The 26,614-nt window shown below is 42.4% G+C and overlaps 2 protein-coding genes across 2 annotated transcripts in view; both read left to right on the top strand.

The window, feature by feature from the left end:
* LOC124108034 (putative vitellogenin receptor) overlaps positions 1–23,397 on the top strand; it is a 31,462-nt gene extending 8,065 nt beyond the window's left edge. Inside the window, exons 6-18 of the mRNA XM_058586092.1 lie at positions 244–357; positions 1,941–2,060; positions 4,516–4,641; positions 5,203–5,406; positions 6,632–6,800; positions 7,118–7,286; positions 8,571–8,796; positions 9,514–9,642; positions 10,992–11,216; positions 16,783–17,094; positions 18,365–18,577; positions 21,167–21,358; positions 21,852–23,397. Of these exons, the coding sequence (XP_058442075.1) occupies positions 244–357; positions 1,941–2,060; positions 4,516–4,641; positions 5,203–5,406; positions 6,632–6,800; positions 7,118–7,286; positions 8,571–8,796; positions 9,514–9,642; positions 10,992–11,216; positions 16,783–17,094; positions 18,365–18,577; positions 21,167–21,358; positions 21,852–22,090 (2,438 nt within the window). The 3' untranslated portion in view covers positions 22,091–23,397. The remainder of the gene's footprint in view (positions 1–243; positions 358–1,940; positions 2,061–4,515; positions 4,642–5,202; positions 5,407–6,631; positions 6,801–7,117; positions 7,287–8,570; positions 8,797–9,513; positions 9,643–10,991; positions 11,217–16,782; positions 17,095–18,364; positions 18,578–21,166; positions 21,359–21,851) is intronic.
* Positions 23,398–24,180: 783 nt separating this feature from the next.
* On the top strand, positions 24,181–26,286 carry Cldn23 (claudin 23). Its single transcript, XM_046466392.2, has one exon. It carries the CDS (start codon positions 24,947–24,949, stop codon positions 25,829–25,831), a length of 885 nt encoding a protein of 294 aa, XP_046322348.1. The 5' UTR covers positions 24,181–24,946; the 3' UTR covers positions 25,832–26,286.
* The last annotated feature ends 328 nt before the right edge of the window (positions 26,287–26,614 follow it).

The following is a 26,614-nucleotide window of genomic DNA, read 5'->3' as shown; positions in this document are numbered from 1 at the left end:
AGGATAATCAGTTTAATGCTAATTCCATCTACTGCCCAGGTGTCTTAACATCTTCATGATGAAATCTAAAGTTTTAATTCTATTTAAATAGAAAAAAAATTCTATTTGCAAAGATAAAACTTTCTTACCTAGAATTGTCTTAGGTTATAGAAATATTACCCCTTTACCCATGAAAGAATTGTCTGTTTCTACCATTCCCTGTGAGTCTCAATGAAAAAAAAATATGCTTCACTTCCTACACAGCTTCCTGTCCAGAAGGCCTGGTTGGATGTGATGAAGGGAGATGCATCCCAGAATCTCTGATGTGTGATGGGGAAGCAGACTGTGCAGATGGCACCGATGAACCCACCACATGTGGTAAGAAACCAGTTGCTTAGCTTAAGGTGGGAGGTGGGAAATAGGCTTAAACAGCGGACCTGCGATAGTTACCATGGAGGTCTACTCTTTGAGAGGCTGCTTGGACTAAATCTCACACGTATCAAGGATGGATCCTTTTATCAGTTATAGCCCCTGGCTTTGGTCTTTCAAGTGTGAGCATATATTATCTAAGCTATCAAACTTTGAGGGCTAATTCTCATTTTGTAGCTTTAGCTAAACACTTCTAACTGTATTGCTTTTGAAATTCTGGTAGAAAGCCAAGATTATGTCTTTGAATGTCTGTAGCTTTGTTATGAGAACAAGGCCCACACATTCAATTTAGGCTTAAATATCTATAGTGGTGTTCTCAAACCAGACTGATGCAGAGATTCTGCTACAAGGACCCCTCCCTGGAAGACCCCAGGGCACACAACTACTTGTATATAATCAACTAGTCCAGTTTTTTTTTATGCTTAGGGATTTTTTAAGACTCAAGTCAACTTTGCAAATTGAGTACAAAGAAAATGACAAACCTGTAGAAGACAAGTTAACCATTTGGCACATGTCTTGCTGATTGAGAACCAGATCATTTTGTTTAAGACAAAAACATAAAATTCTCTAAGGATTTAATGGAGACTGGACTCCTGTGGCTACTGAGAAGCAGCTTTGACTTGAGAACAAGTCCTGGTTCTCACCACAAGAATCACTGTGGTTCAGGTTCCCAGGGAAAGGAGAATGTGGGAGTCTCTCTCCAAGTCTTTTTGTCATCTGTCTCCTAGTTACTTCCCAAATATGGTCTTACATATATATGACAAAACCTCTTTAGTACTGTAAAATTCTGCCAAACAAATTTTGTACTAAAGGAAAATGGATTAGAGATGTTAAAGGCGGGGGAGAAGTTCAGTAGATTAGACAATGGGTAATGGAAGGAAAGGAGGGAGAATAGGAACAGGAAAGTGGAATGAATCTGACACGATTTTCCTATACACATATATGAAAACGTCACAGTGGGTCCCACCAAAATGTACATCTACAAGAATGGGGTCCTAACTCGAATGAGATCTAGTCCATGCTTGCATAATTGTATCAAAATGAGTTCTACTATCATGTATAACTAAAAAGAACCAATAAATTTTAAAAGATGCTAAAAGCATAAACAGTGGGACAAAGTATAGGCTTCTGGTTGTACATGGATGATAATTCAATAGGATTCATAAGCCAGTATATCACTTCCTGAGGTAGGGGTCTCACGGACTCATGCATTCCAAAAAATCATTGATAAGAGGTCTCTGGTTCCCTGAGCAAGAATAATAAATAACACCAGCACTTGAAATCATTCACACTGTTGGCCTGGAAAGAAATTCCTGCTCCCTGGCTCCTGGGATTCCTATCTTTTGCTCTTCCACACTCCTCTCTGAAGGGTCCATGTTCCTAGGCCAGAGGGCAGGGTCAGAGGGCAGGGTCAAAGGTCAGTCACAACTGGTCATCACTTGCTCAACCAGGCCTAGAAGGTATGTGCACAACACAGTTTATAAATATTGGTTCAGCATTCAACTGTTTGAACTACTTCCTGTCTCCACCAGGTAAAAACTGCTCTGTGATGAACGGTGGCTGTGAAGGCCAGTGCAGTGACACACACTGGGGTGTCCGGTGTTCCTGCAGGGCAGGATGGTGGTTGCAGCCCGACGGGCAGAGCTGTGCAGGTCAGAACTGGTTTGAATCAACTTTTTAAAACATTTTTTTAATGCAGTAAAATGCATTTAATGTAAATTTTGCCATTTTAACCATTCTTAAATGTACCATGTGATTTTCAAACATATGCTGTTGTATACGTGCACCATGTTGTGCAACCATTACCATCTCGGATTTCCTGAGCTGCTTATCATCCCCAGTAGAGACCATCCCCGTTAAACAACAACTCCCCTCCCCCTATTCCCTGGTAACTAACTTGTCCATTCTAGATACCTAATTTGTCCATTCTAGATACCTCTCATAGGGAGAATCATATAGTAATTGTGCTTTTGTGTTTGTCTTATCCCGTGGAGCATAATGACTTTAGGGTTCATCCATGTTATAACGTATGTCAATAGCATGCATCAGGATATCTGTCCTTTTTAAGGCTGAATACACATATACTACATATGGTGTCCGACTACTGGTAGATAATCACCAGTAGTTGTTTCTTCCTTTTGACTGTTGCAAAGAATACTGTATGAACGTTGCCGCAGTCTGGCTGGGCACAAAAATCACGAGCCACTCAAGCAGGAACAAACTTTAGTTTTTGAAACTGCCTCCAATGTCCGGTACGCGCCCGGGAAGATTTTTTTATCCACCCACGCGGCCACCTCTCGGAACCGCAGCGAGCACTCCTCCCCGGAACTCCCTCCTACTGTACTTCCCCAACCAATGGAAACTCTCCAGGAGTCCTGTAGCCAGCCTAGGTGAACAGCAGGAATCCAATATCCATATGAATGCAAATCTTAACATAATCATATCATCTCAATGGCTAGCTGGCGTCACCTTTCGACCAAAAATGCCATGCATCATATACTTGGCTCTTAGCAGAACGTGATACGCAAATATCTGTGTGATAATTCCATTTGCTGGGTATATACCAGAAAGTGGACTATAACTGGATCATGTATACTTGTTTGATTTTTTGAGGAGTCCTCAAACTGTTTTTCCACAGTGGATGCACCACCAGTAGTGCACAGGGTTCCAGTTTCTCCACGTTCTTGCCAGTGCTTGTTAATGTCTCTTTTGTGGGAATTGCAGGGCATCTGATGCCAAACAAGAAAGTGTTAAACTTAATGTTCTTTCCCTGTGGAGCTTAGAGGATTTCTGTCACAGAATAAATATGCTTGTCATTTTACAGTCATGCCTAAGGTCCATAGCATGGGTTTCAAGACAGAATCTGAAATTCCAGCCCATTGTATGTTTACCCTTGCTTGTTCCTGCTGGTTGACCTTCTCCAAGTCACTGGAGAAGACTCATTTCTTCTCTTTGTAAATGGGATTATGGTGCCACAATAGCTAAAATAAATTTCATATACCTTCATTATTCAGTAATAATTTAAAAGATTATGACTATTACCCTATAGCACCTGTCTACAAAAATAAAGATAACGCTTTAGGATAAAATGTGATTGGAAGGGTAAAGGATCTATTGTTTTGGTGCTCTGGACTGAGGGATTAATCAGCCCTTCCACCCTAAACCTGGTCAATGATCCCTACTCAATAGTGCCCTCTCTCCATGACTGTACCTTCCTGTAGCTCTACCCACTTGGGAAGGCTACAAGAGAAAAGACTGGTTTATTAGTATTAAATAGTATTTTTTAGAGAGTATAAAGGCTTTTGTATTAGCAATTCATTCATGATTGTTATAACTCTATTAGATTTTCAATTTATTAATGTTAAAATTTAATCATTAAATTCAATTTACTAATTCAGGAGATAATTTAACAGATTAATTCATCATTAGAAATATGAAATCAGCATCTGGTCATGGCTCTTAGAAGTGTCTGGGTTTTGTGCCCCCATCCCCGAGCCCCTGGAGTACCCTTCTTGGGTTTCCAGCCCACTATAGGACTTGGATGGCCCTTGAGCCTGACTGTTGCTTATTCTTCTGGCATGATGGGAAAACATTATTCTACTTTAGGACCCGGTGGGTTTGGAGCAATAACGTTTTTGCATCAATTCTGCCAAGGAACCATTTTCCTTCTTGCTTACAAAATAAAGAAATGAATCTCTCCTGATTTTGTGATTTCAGCTCTAATGGGTCCCAGCCATTAGGCATTGAGATACTATTGCACCATAACTAAATTTCGCCAGTTAGACCTGTGAGGCTTAAGCATTTCCCATGGTGCTAGCAGTGAACTCCAGGATGTAACACTTGTCATTCTCAAATGGTACCTCAGGAACATTGCTAGGATAACAGTATTCTGTAGTCAAACGTTTGTGGTCCCAATGTTGAAATTTCCTAAATTGTATTAATGTAGGTGGGAAATCATTGGTGGCCAGCGTGGACTATTCTAGGGCCTGGAACAATGATTTCCACCAAATGCCCAACCAGGTAGCATCTGGAAAGTGGCTCCAAAGGGCAAAAATACTGCAGAGCTTGTTCCTGGATTGCCTCTAACTTATGACCCTCTGTCATCAGATATAGATGAATGCTCTATGGTGTTCAGTCCTTGTGGCCAGCTATGTCACAATACACCAGGCTCTTACTCCTGTGACTGTATTCAAGGTTACCAACTGAACAATGGGACTGAATGTCGAGTTACAGGTGAGTTTCAATACCAGAAGCAAAGCCTAGCTCCTGTGCTATTCTTAGCAGTAATTGCAGGGGAAAGTGACATAGAGAATTCATTTTTAAGTCTAGTACTAGAGATGACTCCATTATTTCCAAAAAGGAGCTACCATTATACCATTCATTCCCCAACCTGAGTGTCAATTGTATTAACTAACTTGGTTACTCCACAGTCTACTATGGAGTATTCTACAGACCCAACACATAGTCTTGACTTGCCCTGTTCTTTAGAGATAAAACACTAAATTACATTTGACTACTATGTACCAGACTTGGACAGAACTTCTGCCAAATCTGGTACAAGGTGAGAGAAGAGGAACTGAATCTGAAATCCAATAAGGCAGTGAAGTTCTCAAGGTTAGTTTCAATGTATTAGAGTTCAGAGGAGGGAGGGAGCACCAAGGTGACCCACTAGATCTCTAAATACTTAGTCCAGAGTTTAGGAATAGGTAGATTTGGGGCATGAGAGATGGGATAAATCTTTAAAGGGAAATGTGTGAGGCAAAAAGCTTCATCTCTATTGTCTTTTGTTTTCAGATGATGGTATTAAAATTCTTATAGCAAGAGATCAAGAGCTTGGTTTCCTGGATCGAAGAACAGGCAACTATGAGACTCTGATTCCTATAAAATCAAGGCCCATTTCTATTGCATATGACCTTGAGAGAAGCACATATATCTGGGTAGATGAAGTCCTAAATGTGTTTGTCCTTGGGAAACCAAACTCTGTTCCCCTTTACCCAGGTATATATATACATTTTTAAATTTTTTTGTAGTTGTAGATGGACAGAATGCCTTTATTTTATTTGTTTATTTTTTTATATGGTGCTAAGGATTGAACCCAGTGCCTCACACAAAGGAGGCAAGCTCTCTGCCACTGAGCTACAGCTCCAGCCCCCAGGTATACTTTTTGGCATTAAGAGCCTTAACTTCTTAAAGCTACTTGTGTTAGTTAACTTTGCATTATTGTAACAAAATACCTGAGATAATTAGTTTAAAAAGAGGAAAGGTTTATTATGGTTTCCACTTTGGGAGATTTCAGTCTATGGTTAATTGGTCCCATTGCTTTTGGATCTGAGGTGACTCATCATATAGTGAGAGTATGTGGGTGGTGGGGGAAACTATTTACCTCATGGTACCAGGAAGTAAAGGGAGATGAGAAAAGACTAGCATCCCACTATCCCCTCAAGGTTATGCCCCAATGACTTAAACCTCCCACTAGTGCCCACCTCTTACCTGTTTCCATTGCCTTCCAACAGTGCCACAGGCTGGGGACCAAGCCTTTAACACATGGGCCTTTGAGGGACATCCCAGATCCAAACTGTAGCCCTACCCCCTAGTGTAAGAAGTATGTGTATCCATCTGTACCACCACCTGCGAGACACCTGTCATGAAGTCTGGTTTCAGATAAGGCTGCTATGGTTTAAGTCCATAGGAGCATCTTAGAATGTAACTTGCAACATGAATTGGAATGTAGCCTCAGGCCACAGTTAGTCTCAGGGCCCCATCACTAGGTATGTCACCTTGGGCAAGTTCTTAACTCCTTTGATTGCTTTCCATAAGATGAGGGTGCTACTACTTGCCTCACTGGGTAAGTTTGGGAATTAAATTAGACAATGCATGTGAAGAGGGCTTGGTGTAATGCTAGGGATATAGAAATGGTCTGGGGGCAATTCAGAGGTAGCATTTGTAACAACTTGCCTGACACTTGTGCAAGAACTTTTGCCTAAACTCAGGTCACTTACAGGCTCTCAGATTTCTTAGTTAAGCTTCTGCTCTGGTCCTCCTCCTTCCCTGCCACCCCTGCATGTTGGAAGCACCTTGGCTCATCCCTGGTCCTTGATCCTTGCCATCTATTTGCCTCACTGTATAATTCAAAATCAGAAAACGTAGTAACGTGTGTCCAAGTCTCTGCAAGGTAAGACGGGTGGAGAATGTGGGAACATAAAGCTGTCTCCTCTGTCCCCAGAGCTCACAGCGGTGAATAGCATCTCCTTGGACTGGTCCACAGGACAGTTGTATTGGGCTAGCAGCTTTGCAAGGGTCATCTGTGCTGGCTTAAGTGATGGCAGAGGCTATGTCAAAATTTTGGAAAAGGATCTTGTGCCAGAGCAGCTGGTTGTGTTTCCTGAAAAGAAGTAAGTAGTGTTTCTTTGGAAGTATGTCCTAAATCACTGATGACTTAGGATATTTAAGTTAATAAGGGAACATGTCAGTCTTTTTCAACTTGGATTTCATTGGCTCCCCCTAATTCTTAATTTTGAATCCTAAATTGAAGTTTATGGAGCTAGTGTTTTCAAAGCCTAGTGAGTGTAGGAGCAGAAATCTCTAGCGATCATCAGCAATATAATGATGAGAGACCAGTACAAGAAAGCTATGCGAGCCAGGCTGTTCAGAGTTAAGTACACATGTGTGCAAGTGAAGGGGCCCTAACACCATGCACCCCTGTTCTTAGGTACTTGTATTGGGTGAATCGAGGTGGGACAGGCGTGAGGGCTGTTGAGTCTGCAGGCATGGATGGCTCTGACAGGAAGGTGCTCACTGTCCTAACCACAGAGGAGCCTTTAGGACTGACGTTGGACCATGTGACTGGCAGGCTCTACTGGATCAGTGAACACAAAAAGGTACCACACTTAGGTCCAGAGAGAAAGGTAAACTTTTGATGGGAACTTGGTTTGACTCCACAGGTAAGTACAAAATTCTCTTTAAGTTTGCATCTACTCTATGAAGTACCTTCTGGCCACAAAAACTGAGAAGAGCCAGATGCACAGCACCTTTGGGTGGAAGAGACTATATCAACCTGGCTTGGGGGAGAGAGGTGATTTTCTTCAACTCTATAGTCAAACACTATTGGAATTTTCTGGAAGCACTGGTCCTGTTCTGTGTTGTAGCCCGCACACAGGATCTTTTAGGATTGCTGACTACATCCTTGAAAGCATACAGTTCTGGGCTACTTGTGTTTCATACTTAGAAATGCCAAACTAAAAGACCAGTCAAATTTTAGGCCTATTATTTCCTACCTGTGATTTTGGTTAAATTAAAATTTTGGTGCCTCTTTTTGCTCCCATGGCTCCTGCCCACATCCTGCACAGGTGGTGGAAATGGGGTTCCCCTCAGTGGAATGGGCTGGCTGAGAAATAAAAGCTAGGGAAAAAACAGAATGGCTAAAAAAACCCACACAGAACACAGAAAGTAGTTTCAAAAGCAGGGGCAGGATGGGCAAGCCAATTAGACAGATCGAGGTTCTGGCAAAATGCAGCCTGCGCCTGCTTTATTTATATCGGGAGACATCAAAGGCCTTCCACGGAATGTTCTTCTCCAAAAAAAAGGTTAAAGTTAGGCTGTTCAGCTCCTAATGGGTTACACCCATCCCGGAGTTACTATGAGAAACCTGCCTAGCAGAGTGGAGGGAAGGTCACGTGCATTGGGCCACCTAATGCCAGGCCTACCTCTCCCCGGGCTACCACGCCAAGAGAAGGCCCTCATGTATGTCACGGATGGCTTCCCACACATGGCCCTTGCTGAAAAGAGAGAGGATCCCTACTCAATAGGCAGCACACAGTGGAGTTGAAAGGGTTTGGTACAGTGTCAGTTTGGACAGTAAGCTGTGGCTTGGGGCAAAGTGGAACCCTCTCTCCAGCATCCCTGGGGAACTGGAAGTTCTCTGGAAACTGGGTTAAAAATTTCACTGGAGGCCGAAGTGTTTGTATCTGTGGCCCCAGTTTGTACAAGAAGCAATCCAATCTGCTGACTGGCATTAGTCTCCATGAATCCTTCAACGATCTCTTCTCTGTGAAGCTGATGTTACCTAGACATGTTTAATCAGTGTCCAAAAAACTGGTGACACTTAACTTTGTCAGCACTGGTAATGCTACCACGTTCTCATGAGATTCTAATGCTTCCTCCAGTCCATAGAGACAGTGAAAGTGGATGGAAGCGGGAGGTACACCTTTCCTGAGATCTTCCTGGAAGATGAAAACCCAGTAGGACTGGCTGTCTTTGAGAACTCTTTCTTCTGGGCAAATAAGACACAGCTGTTTCATACCTCACCCCACAGCCCAAAGGAGAGAGAGCTGTTACTGGATGCCTCTGTATCTGCTTTCTTGGTCCTCCACAAGTCCCAGCAGCCTAAGGGTAAGTAAATGGCTTGCTGTAGAAATGCTGAGGAATCGGAATGCATAAGAGTGAAACCACCCAATAGTGCTAGATGGTGGTTGTTGGAACTCAGTACTTGGAGGCAGGGAAATGTTCTGGGTGTCCTTCCAGACTTCCTTACATAGGACTTCTAAGGAAGGTGAACCAAACACCAGTATCTATTGGGGAAATCGGTCCAAGTATGTGTCTTGTGCCTGTCCAAAGCATTAGCTAGATTTTTTAAGCCATGAAATGTAGAAAAAAGGATAATAAGTTGTTCACAGAGGGCTGGGATGGCGTACTCACAGCTCTTTGAATAAAACAGAAAATTGAACAAATCCTGGTATCCTCATAATAGGAAAAGTCAACTTAGAGAACGCTTCTTAAATGGATCTGAGAAGCTAACCAAAGTAGAGCCTAGGCCACTCAGGGAGTCTGGAAGTAAGCAAGGCAGACAGTCATGTTGCCTTGACTCCAAGGAGGAGATGCTGCTGGTGGAAGCCTAAGGTCCCAGCCTAAGATAGATAAGTGACTGTCACTATCTGAAAGACCATCAAGAGATCAGAGGAGTTTAAAGGTCAGCACATCCAATTAGAAGGTAACTAGTATATTGAATTCCTCTTAAGACAAAAGTGGCTTAACTGTTCTTCCTTATTAAGTTTTGATCTAGTGTGGATAAGGACATCTGAAACCATCTCACGGGTTCCTGTTTTATAGCAGGCAGACACCCAGCTTGTGCTCCAGGCTCCTGCAGCCACTTATGCCTTCTGTCTCCTGTCCACCCCAAGGGCTATAAGTGTGTTTGTCCTGAAGGAATGTTTCTTTCACCTTCTGGCACATGTAGTGGTAAGTACATTGGGTAAAATGGGCTCAGCTTAAGGAGGCATCCTCCATGGTAGCCTGGAAATAAGGTAGCTTCCATTTCTCAATCAGTTGCTTTTGTCCTTGACAACCTTCTTTGATGACTACTTTTTTATCAAAACAACTTGATTCATTTTTTCCTTTCGATTGTGCTAAAAAATATACAGAATAGAGAACTTAGCATTTTAGTCATTTCTAAGTGGCATGAAGTACAACCATCACCACCGTCCACCTCCAGAACTATTTCATCTTCCCGAACTGAAAACCCTTAACCCACTAGATGTCCCCATTCTCCTCTCCCTAACAGTTCCTTTCAACTACCATTCTGTATTCTGACTGTATGAATTTGCCTATTTTAGGTATCACATTAAGTGAAATTACAGTATATTTATCTTTCGGGTCTGCCATCTTTCACTAGTTACTATAAGTGTTTCATTCACAGTGTAGCAAGTGTACATTCTTTCTAAAAGTTGGATGATATTCCAGTGTGTGTACGTACCATATTTCATTTATTTTTCCATCTGTTGTTGGACAATTAGATTTGATAAACTTTAAATCAAGCTTTACATGAAAACTTGCAAAAGAGGTGATCTAAGAAATCCTTGATAATCTTATGACCATTCTATATTCTGACTCATGTTTATAAGTAGTCTCTACCGCATTATTGTTTTACTTAAATATCGTCAACATGAGTTCTCCAGGTTGCTGTTTCCTCTTCAAAATATTAAAGGCGACATAAAATCCATTGAACTTCTCTATCCAACTTACTCTGTATTTTCCTTAGAATATTGAGGTTTTAAGGATAAATTACATAAATGTAATTATGTTCTGAGTTTTATTTTATTTATTTATTCTAACTAAGTTTTAAAAATGCTGTTACAGGGACAGCTCTGAAAGACATCATGTGTAATAAGCTGTAGTGGCAAACTCATTAGCCTGAATTTCATTTGAAGCCATATATATATATATATATATATATATATATATATATATATATATATACTTATATACTGTTATACTCAACTACCTGAGTAACAGAGTGTTTAAAATCCTTTAGTAGTGAGAGATCATTAAATGAAGCAGAGCAGTACTCCTGCTCTCATTCTCACAATTTTTCCAAGTTTTCCCACAGAAGACCCAGTGTCTTGGGCACACTGAGCAACACTGGCATTTGCCCAAATGACCTTCTTCTCTAGAAGTTACGGTACACATGTTGGATGTGTGCTTCAGAAGCAGACATCGGTACCTCAGCTTGAGTTAGGGGCACTGCTCCAGAAGAGACCCTGGGCTCATCTGACAAATGGTCAAATAGCAAATCTCGTTTTCTTTCATAGAGTTAAAACTTGTGTTTTCTTCTGGCAAACGTCTGTACTTGTTGAAAGTTGGCTCTATGGGATCTGCCATAGAGAGAACTCTAGTTGAAGAACATTCTGGGAACATCTATTTATTGGATATTGACTGGAAAAGGAACCTCATCTATTGGACGAATGCTCAGGGACATCTGGTCTACTCAACTGGGTATTCTGGACAAAAGCTAGAGATCTGGACACGGCGTACTGGTAAGTAGGGGAGGGCATCTTGTTTTCCTCTCTGCTTTTATTTTTGCTTCTCAAATAACTAGGACCAAAAAAAAAATCTTTTCAAGTACTGATTTAAATAAATCTTCATGCCAGTGGAAAATCCCCACTTCTTGAAAGTTTTATCACCTCTCAATAGCACCAGAAGGTGAAGACCAACTCTTTACTTATTGAAGTGTTAACTATATCTGATTTATTCTTGCTCTTAGGAGCTATGTGCAGATTGTCAGAAAGCTACTATGACTCAGGGAATCCTAGAGCTGTAGTAATAAGGTTTTTAAATTTTTACATTTCTGGCCTTAAATCAGGGGAGGATAGAAATGGACCTTTCATTCTTCAATTTTTGCATTGCAAATTTTTCTTACATGAATTTAGAAGTAATTTGCAATGCAGATCTAAGAGTGAACTAGCAAGATATTTTCTTAATATGGTATATATATTTTCTTCCCCCTCCCACACTCCTAAATGCCACACCCCATCCCCAAGTTCCGTGTACTCAGATTAACTGTAAACATCTACTTTATAAGGGAGAACTGCGACTTGAGTTCTGTGATTAGAACTAGATTTCTGAATATCTGTCCCTTGGGTCTCTGCCAAGTGCTAAGGACAGGCTTTAGTGCAAAAGGTGCTGTATTGAAATACATATCTTAGAGTCATCCTCGGGGTAGTATATCTTACCAGAGAGCCCTGTTGGGTGACCACAAATACTGGCAGCAGCTCCCCAGTGATGTTCAGGGTTTACAAGAGAGTAACAATTTCGTTTGAGGTGTTTCTCACGTCAAGTGCTGAGTCCTTGTGTCTGTAATAGTCTTTTGTTACTGTAAACAACACCTGAGATAATCAACTTACAAAGAAAAAAAAATTAAATAAAGAAAAGAGGAAAGATTTCTTTTGGATCATGGATTTAGAGATCCCATTCAGGCAGATCTGTTGCTTTTAGGCCTCTGGTGGGGATGAGGGATGGCAATGGTGGGGAGTGCATGGTGGAGAAAAACTGTTCTCCTTGTGACCAAGCAACAAAAGAGAGCAAAATAAAGAGGCTGGGGATCCATGATTCACATCCAGGCACACCGTGACTGACCTAAAGTCCTCTCACTAGGCCCCACCTCTTAAAGGTTCCACCAACTCTCAATAGCACCGCAAACTCAAGACCAAGTCTTTGGGTGACATTCAAGATCCAAACTATATTAATAAGACCCTGTTTCAAAATTTAAAAATAAAAAATGGATGGGGGCCTGGGGATGTGGCTCAGTGGCTGAAGCTCCCTTGGTACCAAAAAAAAAAAAAAAAAAAAAAAAAAAAAAGCTCGAAGATTCTGTTTTAGAAATACAGTACCTGTCTATAGGAGCCAGGGAATATAGCTTAGTGACAGATCACTTGCCTACCTTCACAGTGTGCTGGGTCCAATTCCCAGCAACACGCACAACACACACACACACACACACACTCTCTCTCTCTCTCTCACACACACACACACACATACATGAAGTAGTGTAGCATGGCTCAAAAGAAATTCCTGATAATTGGGCTCTCAACAGAATCTACAGAGGGCCAAGGTTGAGTCTATAATTCCAGAAGAGAAGTCAATATTCTCTGGATATAACAGAACCCAACAAAGGGAAGACAGCATCTGCATCTAGGATGGCCAGTCTGTTCTTACTAATTTATCAACCTTAAGTCATTTCTCCTTTTGCAGGCAGAGTAACTTCGTGGTTATGGGGAAAACTCAGATGTGTAAGTTCCTCCCTATGACAATGTGAGGAATAGTCAGGAAATGCTCCCCCACTAAGGCCCAGTACTAGGAATGACCTGCAGCCCATCGGCCCTTTGCATTCTGGCTTCCCTCTTCTGCCCCGTAGCCCACCCTCATGCCTCGCCTGTTGGTCTTTTTCTCTGGTGGTTAACATTGGAGTTCTTCCTGTGATACCCAGGGGTGTGCTGAAAATGATAACCACCAGCTCTTCAAGGACAAGTGAACATATATACTTACATATGTTTACAATAAAACTTACTGATATAAAGGATATCAACCTACAAATGTTAAAAAACACACAATTTCTTTATTGTAAACTTTTTCCGTGGTTATTATGACTGATTTTCACAGAATGCTTTTTTTATGGTAAAGTCTTGGATCAAAAGCAATTCTGTTAGTTACAATTTAACTAAGTTTTAATAATCTTTGAATAAATGCTTGCTACTATCTGATTAGTCAATGATGTTTTTGAAGGAGTGTAGTTTCAACTTAGAGTTTGATACTTTTGTTTCCTTAGTGAAGTGATAAAGACTTGGAATTAGTTCATCAGTGACATAAATGACTTCTTTGCTGAATTGAATAATAAATTTCAAATACTAGAAAAATGTTTCCTTAATTTTGGGGGGTATTTAAAGTATAATGGCTATAGATATGACACATGCAAGATGAATCTTATAATCACTTACATTTTATTACTTTCTTAGATTTAGACTAGGATCTGGCAAACGTTTTGTGTAAGAAGGCCAGATTGTACATATTTTAGGTTTAATGGGCTCTCTCTTGTTATAGCACTGAAGTAGTCATAGACACAGTGTGAATGATCAGCAAAATTCCACTAAAACTGTATCTACAAAACCAACCAAGGAGGCCGACTTGGCCCAAGGGCACTTGTTTTTATTTTTTTTTAATTTTTTAATTTTGTTTTGTAGACCAGGGAATGGAAAACAGTCAAGCCCTGGTTTGTAGTATTTACAATTTTTACCATGTAAATACTCCCACGATGGCAGATTTCAAGCTACAATGTGACACATTATTAAATGTGGAGTTGGGAAGAGATGTGTGAGCAAACCTTTATTTAGTATCTCCACCATATGGGTACAATTGACATAAACATACAAGAGAATAGATACAAGTTGAGTGGCCCCAATCCAAAGATCTAAAATCCAGAATGTGATAAAATTTGAAAGTTTTTGAGTTCTCACAAAGTGGAATAAGTGGAAACTTTCATGGCTGGTCTGTCTGTTGACAAATTTTTTTAAATTTATTCTTTTTAAATATACATGACAGTGGAAGGTATTTTGACATATTATACATACGTGGAGTATAATTTATTCTAATTAGGATCTCATTCTTGTGGTTGTGCATGATGTGGAGTTTTACTGGTTGTGTATTCATATATGAACATAGGAAAGTTATTTCTGATTCATCATGTTTTTCCTGTTCCCATCCTTTCTTGTTTACCTTCATTCCCCTTTGTCTAATCCAATGATCTTTTATTCTTCCCTTCCCACCCCTTAATGTGTGTTAACATCCACCTACTAGAACATTTGGCCTTTGGTTTTTGGGGAGTGGCTTATTTCACTTAGCATGACAGTCTTCAGTTCCTTTCCATTCACTGGCAAGTGCCATAATTTCATTCTTCTTTCTGGCTGAGTAATGTTCCATGGTGTATATGTACACATTTTCTTTATCCATTCACCTATTGAAGGGCACCTAGGTTGGTTCCATAGCTTAGCCATCGTGAATTGAACTGCTATAAACATTGATGTGACTGTCACTGTATTATGCTGATTTTAAGTCCTTTGGGTTAAACTGAGGAGTGGGATAGCTGGGTCAAAATGATGGTTCCATTCCACATTTTCTAAGGAACCTCCATACTACTTTCCAGTATGGTTGCACCAATTTGCACATTTTCTAAGGAACCTCCATACTACTTTCCAGTATGGTTGCACCAATTTGCAGCCCCACCGGCAGTGTATGAGTGCACCTTATCCCCCACATCCTCACCAACATTTATTGTTACTTGTATTCTTGATACCTGCCATTATGATTGGAGTGAGATGAAATCTCAGTGTAGTTTTAATTTGCATTTTTGTTGGCCAATCATATTTCTTCTTCTGTGAAGTGGCTGTTCATTTCCTTTGCCTGTTTATTGATAGAGTTATTTGTTTGTTTGGTGTTCTTTTTTGAGTTCTTTATATATCCTAGAGATTAATGCTCTGAGGTGCAGGTGGCAAATATTTTCTCCTGTTCTGTAGGCTCTCTCTTCATATTCTTGTTTGCTTTGCTATGAAGAAGTTTTTAGTTTGATATCATCCCATTTATTGATTCTTGATTTTACTATGCCTGACATTTGTGGTGAGTTGTTGTCAAAGTTCAGATGCACCAAAAATATTGTATAAGAATTACCTTTTAGGCTACATGTGTAAGGCGTACATGAAACATCAAAGAATTGTGTGTTTGGAGACTAGGGTCCCATCCCCAAAGTACCTCATCATTGTAAGAAAATATTCCAAAATCCAAAACATTTGGTCCTAAGCATTTTGGATAAAATTTGCATACTCAGCTTGTAATAGTGAACTGTAGGAGAACAGTTAGAAAGTAATGAGTAGTTGTTGCTTTCAATAAATCAGTATAATTCATTTAATTGTTAATATTGAATAATCAGCTTAAATGATTTTTTAAAATTTAATAATTGGCTATTGTAAGCTTGTGCAAATCAGCTTTGTTACCTCCTGTAAAATGACAGACACTACTCTAACCTTTCGATTTGATTTGTTTTAACCCTAATTATCATAACACCTACCAAAAACACCCTATTACACATTTAAGGAAACCAAGGCATAGAAGTTAACTGACATCATGTGATAGAACAGTATGTTTTTGGTTTTGGTACTAGGGATTGAACCCATTACCATTGAGCTTAGTAGTCCTTTTATTTATTTATTTATTTATTATTTATTTATTTATGTTTTTATTTTAAGATAGGGCCTCACTAACTTGTCGAGGCTGGCTTTAAATTTGGGAATCCTCCTGTCTCAGCCTCCTGAATCATTGGGATTACAGGTGCACACCACCAAAATGGAACAGGGTTTTGAATGAGCCTATCTGACTTGCTAGCCTGATATTGCTCTCACACTGTGTGCTAAATGGCATCCCAGTATTGCTGACATACCTAGCTGAGACCCAGTTGGATAACACTATGGTGGGTGTGGGTAGGAGTAGTGAGAGTGCTTTGCAGGCTACTGCCCAACTCAGCTATCCACGTCTAAAAACAGACAGTTTGTGGCTTTTGTAGACTTGGTCCCTAGCATAACTGCGCCTTCTAGTTGTAAATTTCCTCATTGTCCATGCACTCCGTCAGTGACCTTCCATACCACTGTAGGAATCACTGTGTCACAATCTCTGCTTTCCCCTAGCAGTTTCAGTTCTGTTGACTTGACATGCAGTGGACTGATTTTCATATTAACCTCTGAGGAGGAAAGAATGTGAATCTCAAGTTGCAGACCTGCATTTAAATGTAGGCTTTGCCACTTGGACATCAAACCTACAAGAATATAATGAGTGCCTCCTTTGCCAGGTGGCTACAGGGATCTACAGAGCTCATGTGACAAGGTGCTGGAACCAGAGCATGTGTGATAAGGCTCATCATGGAAATGAGAGCTGTCAGTTTGTGAGGGACTCTCACATCCTTGCCCCAACTCTTGTCTCCTTTCTTTCCTTGACCCAGAGTTTGAGTCAGCACATTGAATAGGTTGAAAGCCCTGTATAATAGAGTTCCTTTTCCTCCTTCAGTCTGCTCAGCAAATGTAGACATATCAACAGGGCACCTGTTCTGGCTGCCTTGCGACAGAGGTGCTATCCAGAAGACCAGCATTCCTGGAGCCGACACACATACCCTCTACAGCACCAGCAGCATCATACTGCAGCTGCTTCTCGACTGGCCCAGGAGGGTGCTCTATTGGGTGGAAAGCGGGAAACACTTGCAGAGTCTAACCCTGGATGGCAAAATCAGACAGGAGGTCTGGAGAGGCACCTGGACAGCAGACACCCAGATGGCCTTAGACCTGGGCTCCGCTAGCATTCTCTGGACTACCAAAGGGTCAGGTAAGCCCTTGTACTGCCAATGCACGTGAGGAAGCACCAGGGGACAGTGAGCTCTAGACAGTCCTATCTTTAGTATAATGCTTCTAGTCATTCTTTCACATTTGTTTTCAATTTTTTTAATTAATTTTTTTTGTCTGTGCTGGGGAAATTCTTTTTTGTTTTTAATTGACACACAATAATTGTACATATTTATGAAGTGCAGTGTGACGTTCTGACACATGTATGCAATGTGCAGTGATCAAATCAGGGTGCATCTGTCACCTGGAACATTTATCGTTTCTTTGTGGGGAGAACACTTGAAGTCCTCTCTCCTAGCCATCCCAGTTATTTCAAGAACTAGGTAGACACAGAATTTGTCTGTGTCTACCTAGTTCTTGAAACTGGGAATAGAAGTTTGACAGTTAAAGCATGGATAGTCACCTCAAATTTGCCTCTGATCTAAAAGTGTAGTTTGGGGGAGGGGGATAGTAGAGGATAGGAAAGACAGCAGAATACAACAGACACTAGTATGGCAGTATGTAAAAAAGTGGATGTGTAACCGATGTGATTCTGCAATCTGTATACGGGGTAAAAATGGGAGTTCATAACCCACTTGAATCAAATGTATGAAATATGATATGTCAAGAGCTTTGTAATGTTTTGAACAAGTAATAATAAAAAATAAATAAATAAATAAATAAAATAAATAATCCCCCCCCACAATAATAAATAAATAAAATAAATAAAAGTGTAGTTTGGGGATTTAGAAGATGGAAAACCTCAGAAATGACATACTTAATAACTTTTAAAATATACTTTGAATAGCTGTTTGCCGTGTCCAGGATTCACTTCTACTTCATTAAGTAGAAGTAATGAAACCAAAGTCCCATTGCCAATGAGGGCCAAGGGTTGCAGCTGTAACTTGGAAACAAGTACAGGTTATATCTGTGTAGCTGAGTTTGCTCATTTTCTTCCCCCGGAGTCTGTCCGTGAGGTCAGCTACATGCTGATGGCCAGGAGTTTTTAGTATACATGGAAGCAGCAAAGTCACATCTGACGTTCCCTCATGGCAGGACAAAGCCCCTCGCTTTCCAGGAGCTTAAAGCACCTCATTAGTCTATCTTTACATATAAAATTAAAATCTAGAAAACGTGATACGAAGAGTATGTGATTCTTTATATTTGGGGTTTTTGAACCTCAATCTGACAGCACATGTGCACCTCACCCAAGCATTCTGTGGTGACAGATCACTTGTTCAGCATCCGCTTCTAAGACCTTGGCTCTTCCTTAGGGTTGCAAAGTCTGAGTCTCCTAAAAAATAGAACGTACTCTTTGAACAAGTCCTGGAGTGATGGGCTCATCGCGGCCCATGAGCCCTACCTGGTGACGGTGGACCAGGCAGCTCTTGTGCTGTGGAACAGGAAGACGCTGGAGCCCTTCTCAGTGCTGAAGGAATCATACGTAAAGAAAATGATCATCTTGGCAGAGAACCAGGAGGTGCCGGGTGAGTCCTTCTTTGGTCTGGTTATTCTTTGACTCCGCTTCACTGGACCCTTCCCATTGTTGTGCTTTTCTAGGATCCGATCCTGGGTGCTTGTACATGTGCACGGGCAGTTGTCTCCAGCCACAGTTCAGCAGGCTGTCTCCCTAAGGTCTCTGTGTGTTGGAAACACAAGAATCCAACCCATTTCTTCAAGTTCCTTAATGACATAAGTCTCTTAGCAATATTCAAAGAAGGGTGCAGGCCATCACCCCTTTTGGAAGTCATCTTGCACATCAGCATATTCAAGCCTTTTTGGTACTTAAAAAAAAAAAAAAACATTTAATTTGCTCTAAACCAGTTTCCCAAACTTATTTATCAAAGAAACCATTCTTTCCCTCCATGGAACTGAACCAGGCACCCTTAATCACTGAGTCACATCCCCAGCCCTTTTTTTATTTTTATTTTTTTTATTTTGACACAGTATCTCACTAAGTTGCTTAGGACCTTGCTAGGTTGCTGAGGCTGGCTTTAAACTGGCAATCCTCCTGCCTCAGCTTCCAGAGCTGCTGGGATTACAGGGGTGTGCCACCATGCCTGGCTAAGTAGTATCTCAAAGGGGACCCTCTGTGACACTCCTTTAAGGTTGTGGATGCAAGTTGAGTTTCCCTTGTCTGAAATATTTGAGACACGTTTCAGATTTTGATTTTTTTTTTGAGTTTTGTAATGTTTGCATATAACTAATATTTTGGGGAAGGTACCCAAGTCTAAACACAAAATCCAGTTAACTTTATATACATCTTATGCACATAGCCTGAAGATAATTTTTTAAATTATGTTTAGTGCTCCTGCATTATGACTATGACCTGTCCCATGAGGACAGGTAGAGAATTTTCTACTTGTGACATCGTGTTGGCACTTACAGGGTTGTAGATTTTGAAACATTTTGGATTTCAGATTTTTTGGATTTGGCATGCTCAACTGGTACCAGGAAAAACCGTGCTCTTGCTTTTATTGAAGTTGTGTCAGGGTTATTTGAATGAATCTGCTTAAGGTTGCTTTCCTTTCTTTTTCTTTTGAAAAATGTTGTTGGCACAGAGCCCCCGCCCCTTCCCGCCACACACACAAAAAAATCTGATCTTGAATCACAAGGCAGGAAAAGAGGAAATTCATATCACAGGCGTCATTGTCATTGTTAGCAGATGTAGCTGGATGTCTTGAAGTGGAAACACAAAGGACAAATGCATTCCTTCTGTATACCCGATCTCATTCTGTCCTCCCATTCCCCTCCTCTGTCCAAACTGCCTTACTTTTTCTTTTTTTAAAGATGTTGATGGACCTTTATTTTATTCATTTATTTATTTGCGGTGCTCAGAATTGAACCCAGTACCTCACACATGCTAGGCAAGCGCTCTACCATCAAGCCACAACCCCAGCCACCGAACTGCCTTACTTTTTGACTCACTGGTTGGTTACGCCTGATTTTAAGAGTTAGAAGCATTAGGCATAGGGACAGATTTCTTAGGTGGTGAAGTGTGCCAGTAAAGTTGATTTTCTGTAACAAATCCAATCTTTATTATTCAAACAAATCTGTTCAGTTGCTACAATGGTTGCTGAAGAGCACTAATGATAACTTTTAGGATTGTAATTAATGCTTTTCAGCAAATGAGGACCCATTATATGCTGGCCCTTGTTCAAGACCACAGGATGCTATAGCAGGAAAGCAGAAGGACAGTTATGCCTCACTTAATGATAGGGATATCTTCTGAGAATGTGTAATGTTAGTGATGTCGTCATTATATTAACATCATATAACGTACCTACACAAGCCCACAAGCCCAGATGGAATAGACCATATACACCTACTGTACATATTTTTATGTGCTAGACTTTGTTTTTTTTTAACCCAAGGCACTTAACCAATGAGCCCACATCCACAGCCCTTTTTTATTTAGAGACAGGGTATCACTAAGTTGCTTAGGGCCTCACTAATTGCTGAGGCTGGGCTTTGAACTTGCCATCCTCCTGCCTCAGCCTCCAGGGCCACTGGGGTTTCAGGCATGGACCACAGTGCCCAGCTGGGCTAGACTTTTATATGACTGGCAGCATGGTAGAATTTTTTTTTAAACACCAGTATCGTTACAAACACATGAGTAATTCGTTGTGCTTGACATGAGAACAGCCTCAACTTTATATGATGTTAGTGACATCACTGAGTGCTAGGAACTTTTCAGCTTTATTTTAATCTTATGAGATTATTGTCATAAGTGAGACTGTTGTTGACTGAAATGTCAATCATACTACACATAACTGTACTTTTTATTCCTCAGACTGGAATAGAGTAGCAGATAGTGAAAAAAATTAAGGTTAAAGTTTTTAGACTGGCAAGAAGAAAACAATTTGCCCAAATTCAAAGCCAGTAGATAATGATCTAACGTACCACTCTTAATCTAAGGATGTAAATTCGAGGCAGTTTCACTTTTTATTCTTATGAAGTAGAAAAATGTTGGTACTCAGCCATGACATGTCTTTCTGGAAGAGGGGGACAATAGGAGCATGCCCCAATTGCTGAACCATACCAGCCTGACTTGCTGAAGCAGTGGTTTGCTCTAGATCCTGAGATTGAAGGAGCCACAATGGTCCCTCCTACTCTTCCTCCTCCACCACCTCTACTATGCACCCGGTCCTCTGTTCCCTGTCGGGATGGGAAGGAATGTATTTCTCGGGAGTCCCTCTGTGACGGCCAGCGTGACTGTCAGGATGGCTCCGATGAAGAGAACTGCTCCCAGCTCTGCCACAAACCAGGTCTGTCACCCTCTCCTGTCCTCAGTGTTTTGTGCCAGGTACTCTGAGTTGGCTTTGAGCGTGCCATGAATTGTCAGAGTGTTGACTTGACCAGAGTCATGCTGACTTTCCCTAGGCAGATTTGCATAGATGAAAGCCACAGCCTGTCAGGATTCTGATTCTGTGAGTGCCCATTTTACCACATTTAAGCCACGTGCTAGACTATTACTTCCTTGCTGCTTCAAATTTTCTAAGTGTTCCAATCTGACCTAAATGGCCCACTTTTAACAGAGGTGGTCTTACAAGTCATCAGAGTAACCAAACACGAGGCTTTAAATGACCTAGCTTAGCTCGCTGGTTTAGTTGACCTGAGCACGTTATGAATCAATTAGATATTAGAACTCAGATTAAACAAGATGAAGTCTGTTTGCACCTCAGATTCCAGAATGAGAGTGAATTCATCTCAGTTTGGACCTTCTGTCTGACTGTGCTACTCTGGCATTTTCCATTTAAGGAGTCTTCCAGTGTCTGGATGGAAGAAGGTGCATAGAGGAGAAATACCACTGCGATGGGGCTCAGCACTGCTTGGATGGGTCTGATGAGCTCAGCTGCTGGAAGCCTGTCGAAGAGTGTTCTCTGCGCTGTGACAACAAGACTCGCTGCATCCCTAAGAGCTGGCTATGTGATGGAAACCCAGACTGTTCTGACAAGAGAGATGAACAAGGATGTGGTAGGTTTCAACGGGCTTCCTGAAAGTATTTTAAACAGTATTAGAGTTGCTGCTGCTTTTTCATAGTAGGTAGGTTCTAAATGAGCAGATATGGAACCATCCTCATTCCTGGAAGTAATGCCAGGTTGGGTACCTATAGAGCCTCTGGTCACAATGTTTTTATCAACTGACTGATACTTAGCCTCTTTGCATATGTATTTCTGTTGAAAGGTGTCATGATATCTGTTGTTGATTCATCAGCATTGAGCTCACAACACTGCCATTCAGCCCTTAACACAGCTTACCTAATACAGGTATTTCTCCTTAAAGCAAGTCACAGCTATCTTGTGCTCAGGAACATTAGACAGCATTTCAGCCCTGTGCTAGGAGGCCATTCAATAGAAAAATCACCAAAATGAGACTAAATAGACTGCAAAAAGTACACTTATAGTTTAAGAGCCAACATAAGAATGCCCCAGTGCGTCTATTTGACCTCTGCTGGGAACTTGCACATTGAGTGACTCAAATTTCTTGCCACTATGCATGTGTCTGCAGATGACATGAGAGTATGGAAGTACTGACCTGAGGTTACAAAGAAAGTAAGTAGTTGAATGTGCAAATACTGAATCCAAAAATGAGGATCATTGACTCTCTTTTCTACAGATGTAACAGACTAAGATAAAAGATCTTGAGGTAGAGGGATCTTAGAGATCAGCCCCAATGCCCCCCTCTATTACAAGACCATATAGTGGGAAATCCATCTATGCTCCAAAGTTCCTTTATGTTGAGTTAGACTCTGCCTCCTTGAAGATTTAAATTTTGGTCTCAGCTTCCGCCTTGTGGGATCGTGTAGAAGAGAAAATTGGGAGAATCTAAGTGGGAGGAGGGAAGCTGGGTAAGCTACTATGTTAGTCAGCCTTCTGTCCTTGTGACCAAGCTACTGGACAAAGAACAACTTAGAGAAGAAATGTTTATTTTGGGCTCATGATTTCAGAGATCTCAGTACATGGTTGGCTGGCTCCATTGCTCTGAGCATGAGGTACGGCAGAACCTCATGGCAGAAGGATGTGGTGGAGAAAAGCTGCTCAGCTTGTGGCAGTCAGGAGGCAGAAACACCCTGGCTTTGATCCTTTTGAGTTTCTAGGTTGAAGGCGTGTAAACTAGTTTCCACCTATCAGACCCACCCTTGTGAGACTTGGATAGTGAAGTGTGCAGTGTGAGGTGGGAACCATTATGTGGACATCAATATTCCTTTTTATTTTGTTTGTGTGTGTATGTTTTGTTTATTTTTATAATATTGGGATTGAACCCAGGGGTACTCTACCAAGTTTTTTTAAAAAATATTTATTTCTTAGTTTTACGTGGACACAATATCTTTATTTTACATTTATGTGGTGCTGAGGATCGAACCTCATGCTTGGTAGGCAAGCACTCTACCATTGAGCCACAATCCCGGCGCCTAGAAACAGTTTTATAATTCTAACAAATTTTATAATTCTAACAAATTTCCATGGTCCATAATATGGGAAGTACAGAAAAAATTTATTAGAGAATAATTTATAAAGTAAAAATCATGAGTTTCACTCAAAATGTGCACGTGTCAAATATTGTAATTCAATATTTAAGGAGAAAAATACTATGATGTTAAAAGCAGTTCAAAAGGACAACGCAAAGAACACATACATAAGGCAAACAGCAATGCTAACATGAATTTACAAACCAATGTTAATTAACTAGTCAGTATTCATCGGGCAAATGATCAATTATATTCCATCTGGACAAACTCATTTGCATACTATGGACAAAAATAATTTGAACTATTACAGGTTTTCTACAATTTACAGAGGTGTGAAATAGCCCAAAGCCAAGGAAAGGCCAAAGGACCCTATAGGGTTAGATAAACCTGCAAAGTGCGCCATAAAGGACACTCAATAATCCTCCCCGCCCCGCTGCTTTTTCCCACCTCGAAGTCTTCCACGATGCTGAAAACAAACAAACAAAACCCCCAAATCCTTTGTAACTCCTCAATTCAGAAACACCCTGGCTTTGATCCTTTTGAGTTAAACTTAGTCGGGAAGGCGGAGCATTTACTAAACAACTTGATTGCAACATTTTTGGGCGCGCTTCTCGCCTAGGGCTTCTTCGGTGCACACCTGTCCCGCGCATCCCAGGCAGCTGGGCGCGTACGGTGCCGCGCACTCAGCAGCTAATGGCCGCAAGTCGACTGCGCAGAACTAGGGGATCATCGGAAAGCAGCTGAGAGTGCAGGGAGAAGCTAATCTGCAGGGGGCCAAGCAGTGACCAAAGAAAACTTTCAGAACTGAGATCCGCTAAAAACCCGGGAAACTGCGCAGCAACCAAGACCCGTGGTGCTACGGCGGCGTCACCGCCCCTTTCCTTCCCCGCCCACGGCCTGCCAGGCCCCAGCCTGGAGCCAGGGGCGGGGCGACCTTTGCTCAGTCCAGGAGCCATCCCAGCCGGGCGGGGTCAAGCGGTCTGGCTGAGGGCGGGGTGTCCGAATCTCCCCGAGTCCGAGGTCTCAGAGTGCCAGGTGGCTCCGGAGCTTCTCGCGCTCACCTCCTGCCCCTCCCACCCAGGCTGGGTTTGGCCACCCAGTCCCGCACCTGGATCCGCGGTTTCGGTCAGACCCGCCCGCGAACTGGTTTCGATTGGGGACAGGAGCGGGGCGGGAGGGCGGAGCGGCCAGGATGCGAGGAGGGGACTAGGGCGAGCCACGGAGTGGGGACAGACCCGTGCGGGAGACAAAGAGCGGCCGGAGAGAGCAGGGCGCAGCGCCACGACCCAAGGAGGCGCCCGAGCTGACTTCGGGGGTCAGAAGCCGGAGGAGCTTCAATACAGAAGGCAGCAGGAGAGCCGTCGTGCGGCGGGAGCTCCCCGGGATGCGGACGCCGGTGGTGATGACGCTGGGCATGGTGCTCACGCCCTGCGGGCTGCTGCTCAACCTGATCAGCACACTGGCCCCCGGCTGGCGACTGGTAAAGGGCTTCCTCAACCAGCCGGTGGACGTGGTGCTGTACCAGGGCCTGTGGGACATATGCCGTGAGCAGAGCAGCCGTGAGCGCGAGTGTGGCCAGCCGGACCAGTGGAGCTACTTCGAGGCCCAGCCGGTGCTGGTGGCGCGGGGACTCATGATCACGTCGCTGGCCACCACCGCCGTCGGGCTGCTGCTGGCGTCGCTCGGCGTGCGCTGCTGGCAGGAGGAGCCCCAGTTCCTGCTGGCGGGCCTCTCGGGCGTAGTGCTTTTTGCCGCGGGCCTCTTCAGCCTCATCCCGGTCTCCTGGTACAATCACTTCTTGGGGGACCGCGAAGTCCTGCCCGCCCCGGCCCAACCGGTCACTGTAGAGGTTAGCTATAGCCTGGTGCTGGGCTACCTGGGCAGCTGCCTATTGCTGTTGGGAGGCTTCTCGTTAGCGCTCAGCTTCGCGCCTTGGTGCGAGGAGCATTGTCACAGCTGTCGCAAGGCGACCCCAGCCGGGCCGCGCCGCAGCAGCATCAGCACAGTCTACGTGGACTGGCCAGAGCCCACACTTACACCGGCCATCAAGTACTACAGCGAGGGCCAGCACCGGCCGCCACCCACCGAATACGGTGCCACTCGCAAGCCCAAGGTCGGTTTTCCCATGCCGCAACCGCCGCCCAAGGCTTACACCAACCCGGTGGACGTGCTCGACGGGGAGGGGGGAAAGGCAGCCACCTCCCAGGGGGCATCCTCACGCAGCACCCGGCCCTGTCACAGATCGCTGCCCTGCGATTCTGATCTGTAGACCTCACCTCCTCCTTCCACCTGCAAGGCGGAGACCCTGGGCTTGGGAATGCCTGCACCATTCTACCTTGAACTTGCCAGCTGAGAAGCAGTCTGACTGGGGATTGGAACCCCATCACCTTCCTGAAACTGGTTGGAAAGGCGATCTTCCTTTACTGTGACCAAACTAGGCTCTTTGGCTCTTTGGACGTTTAGTTCAGGTTAGGACAGTTTTTTGTTTGTTTGTTTGTTTTCAGAATTTCATTTTTCTTTGCTGAAGGAGAGAAAGGTATTGTTTGTATCGTGTTAACAACCAGGGACAGTAAACAACAAGAAAAAGTTGAAATCAACAAAAAAAGAGGCTCAAAACTGGTTTAAGTGTAACTTGAAACTATAGTATTCTAACACTAATGAACTGGTTTAAGTGTAACTTGAAACTAGAGTATTCTAACACTAATGAATCTTGGATCAGTATAATCATTGCATTTTATTTTTCCTTTGCTTTTTAACTTCTTGTCATGCCGACTCTGGAAAGGCCAGTGTATTTCTGGTTGTGTATGAACCCAGGCTCTTTAAGAGTCATGAAAATGCCAGCAGCTTTAGTGGCTTTTATTGAACAAAATAATCTGGGTAACTCATGCGTACATCTCTTCTTGTGTAGATAGGATTTATCATTTTTATCACTTGTTTTGGTGTGAAAGGTCATTCAAGAGCTTCTCTTCCAGAAGCAAGGTAAATGAAGGCATGCACACAATACTGTTTTCTTCCTTGAATACCTCACCCTGGACACAGAAGACTCTAGATT

This window comes from Marmota monax, unplaced genomic scaffold, assembly GCF_021218885.2.
Source record: "Marmota monax isolate L192 unplaced genomic scaffold, Marmota_monax_Labrador192_F-V1.1 WCK01_AAM20220418_F8-fsc00447, whole genome shotgun sequence".
Lineage (NCBI taxonomy): Eukaryota > Metazoa > Chordata > Mammalia > Rodentia > Sciuridae > Marmota > Marmota monax.
The sequence above is the reverse complement of the archived record's forward strand: the minus strand, read 5'-3'. Positions and strand labels throughout refer to the sequence as shown.

Bases quoted from the DNA above. Each gene is read 5' to 3' on its own strand.
- Cldn23 (XM_046466392.2), top strand. From the start codon at position 24,947: ATGCGGACGCCGGTGGTGATGACGCTGGGCATGGTGCTCACGCCCTGC.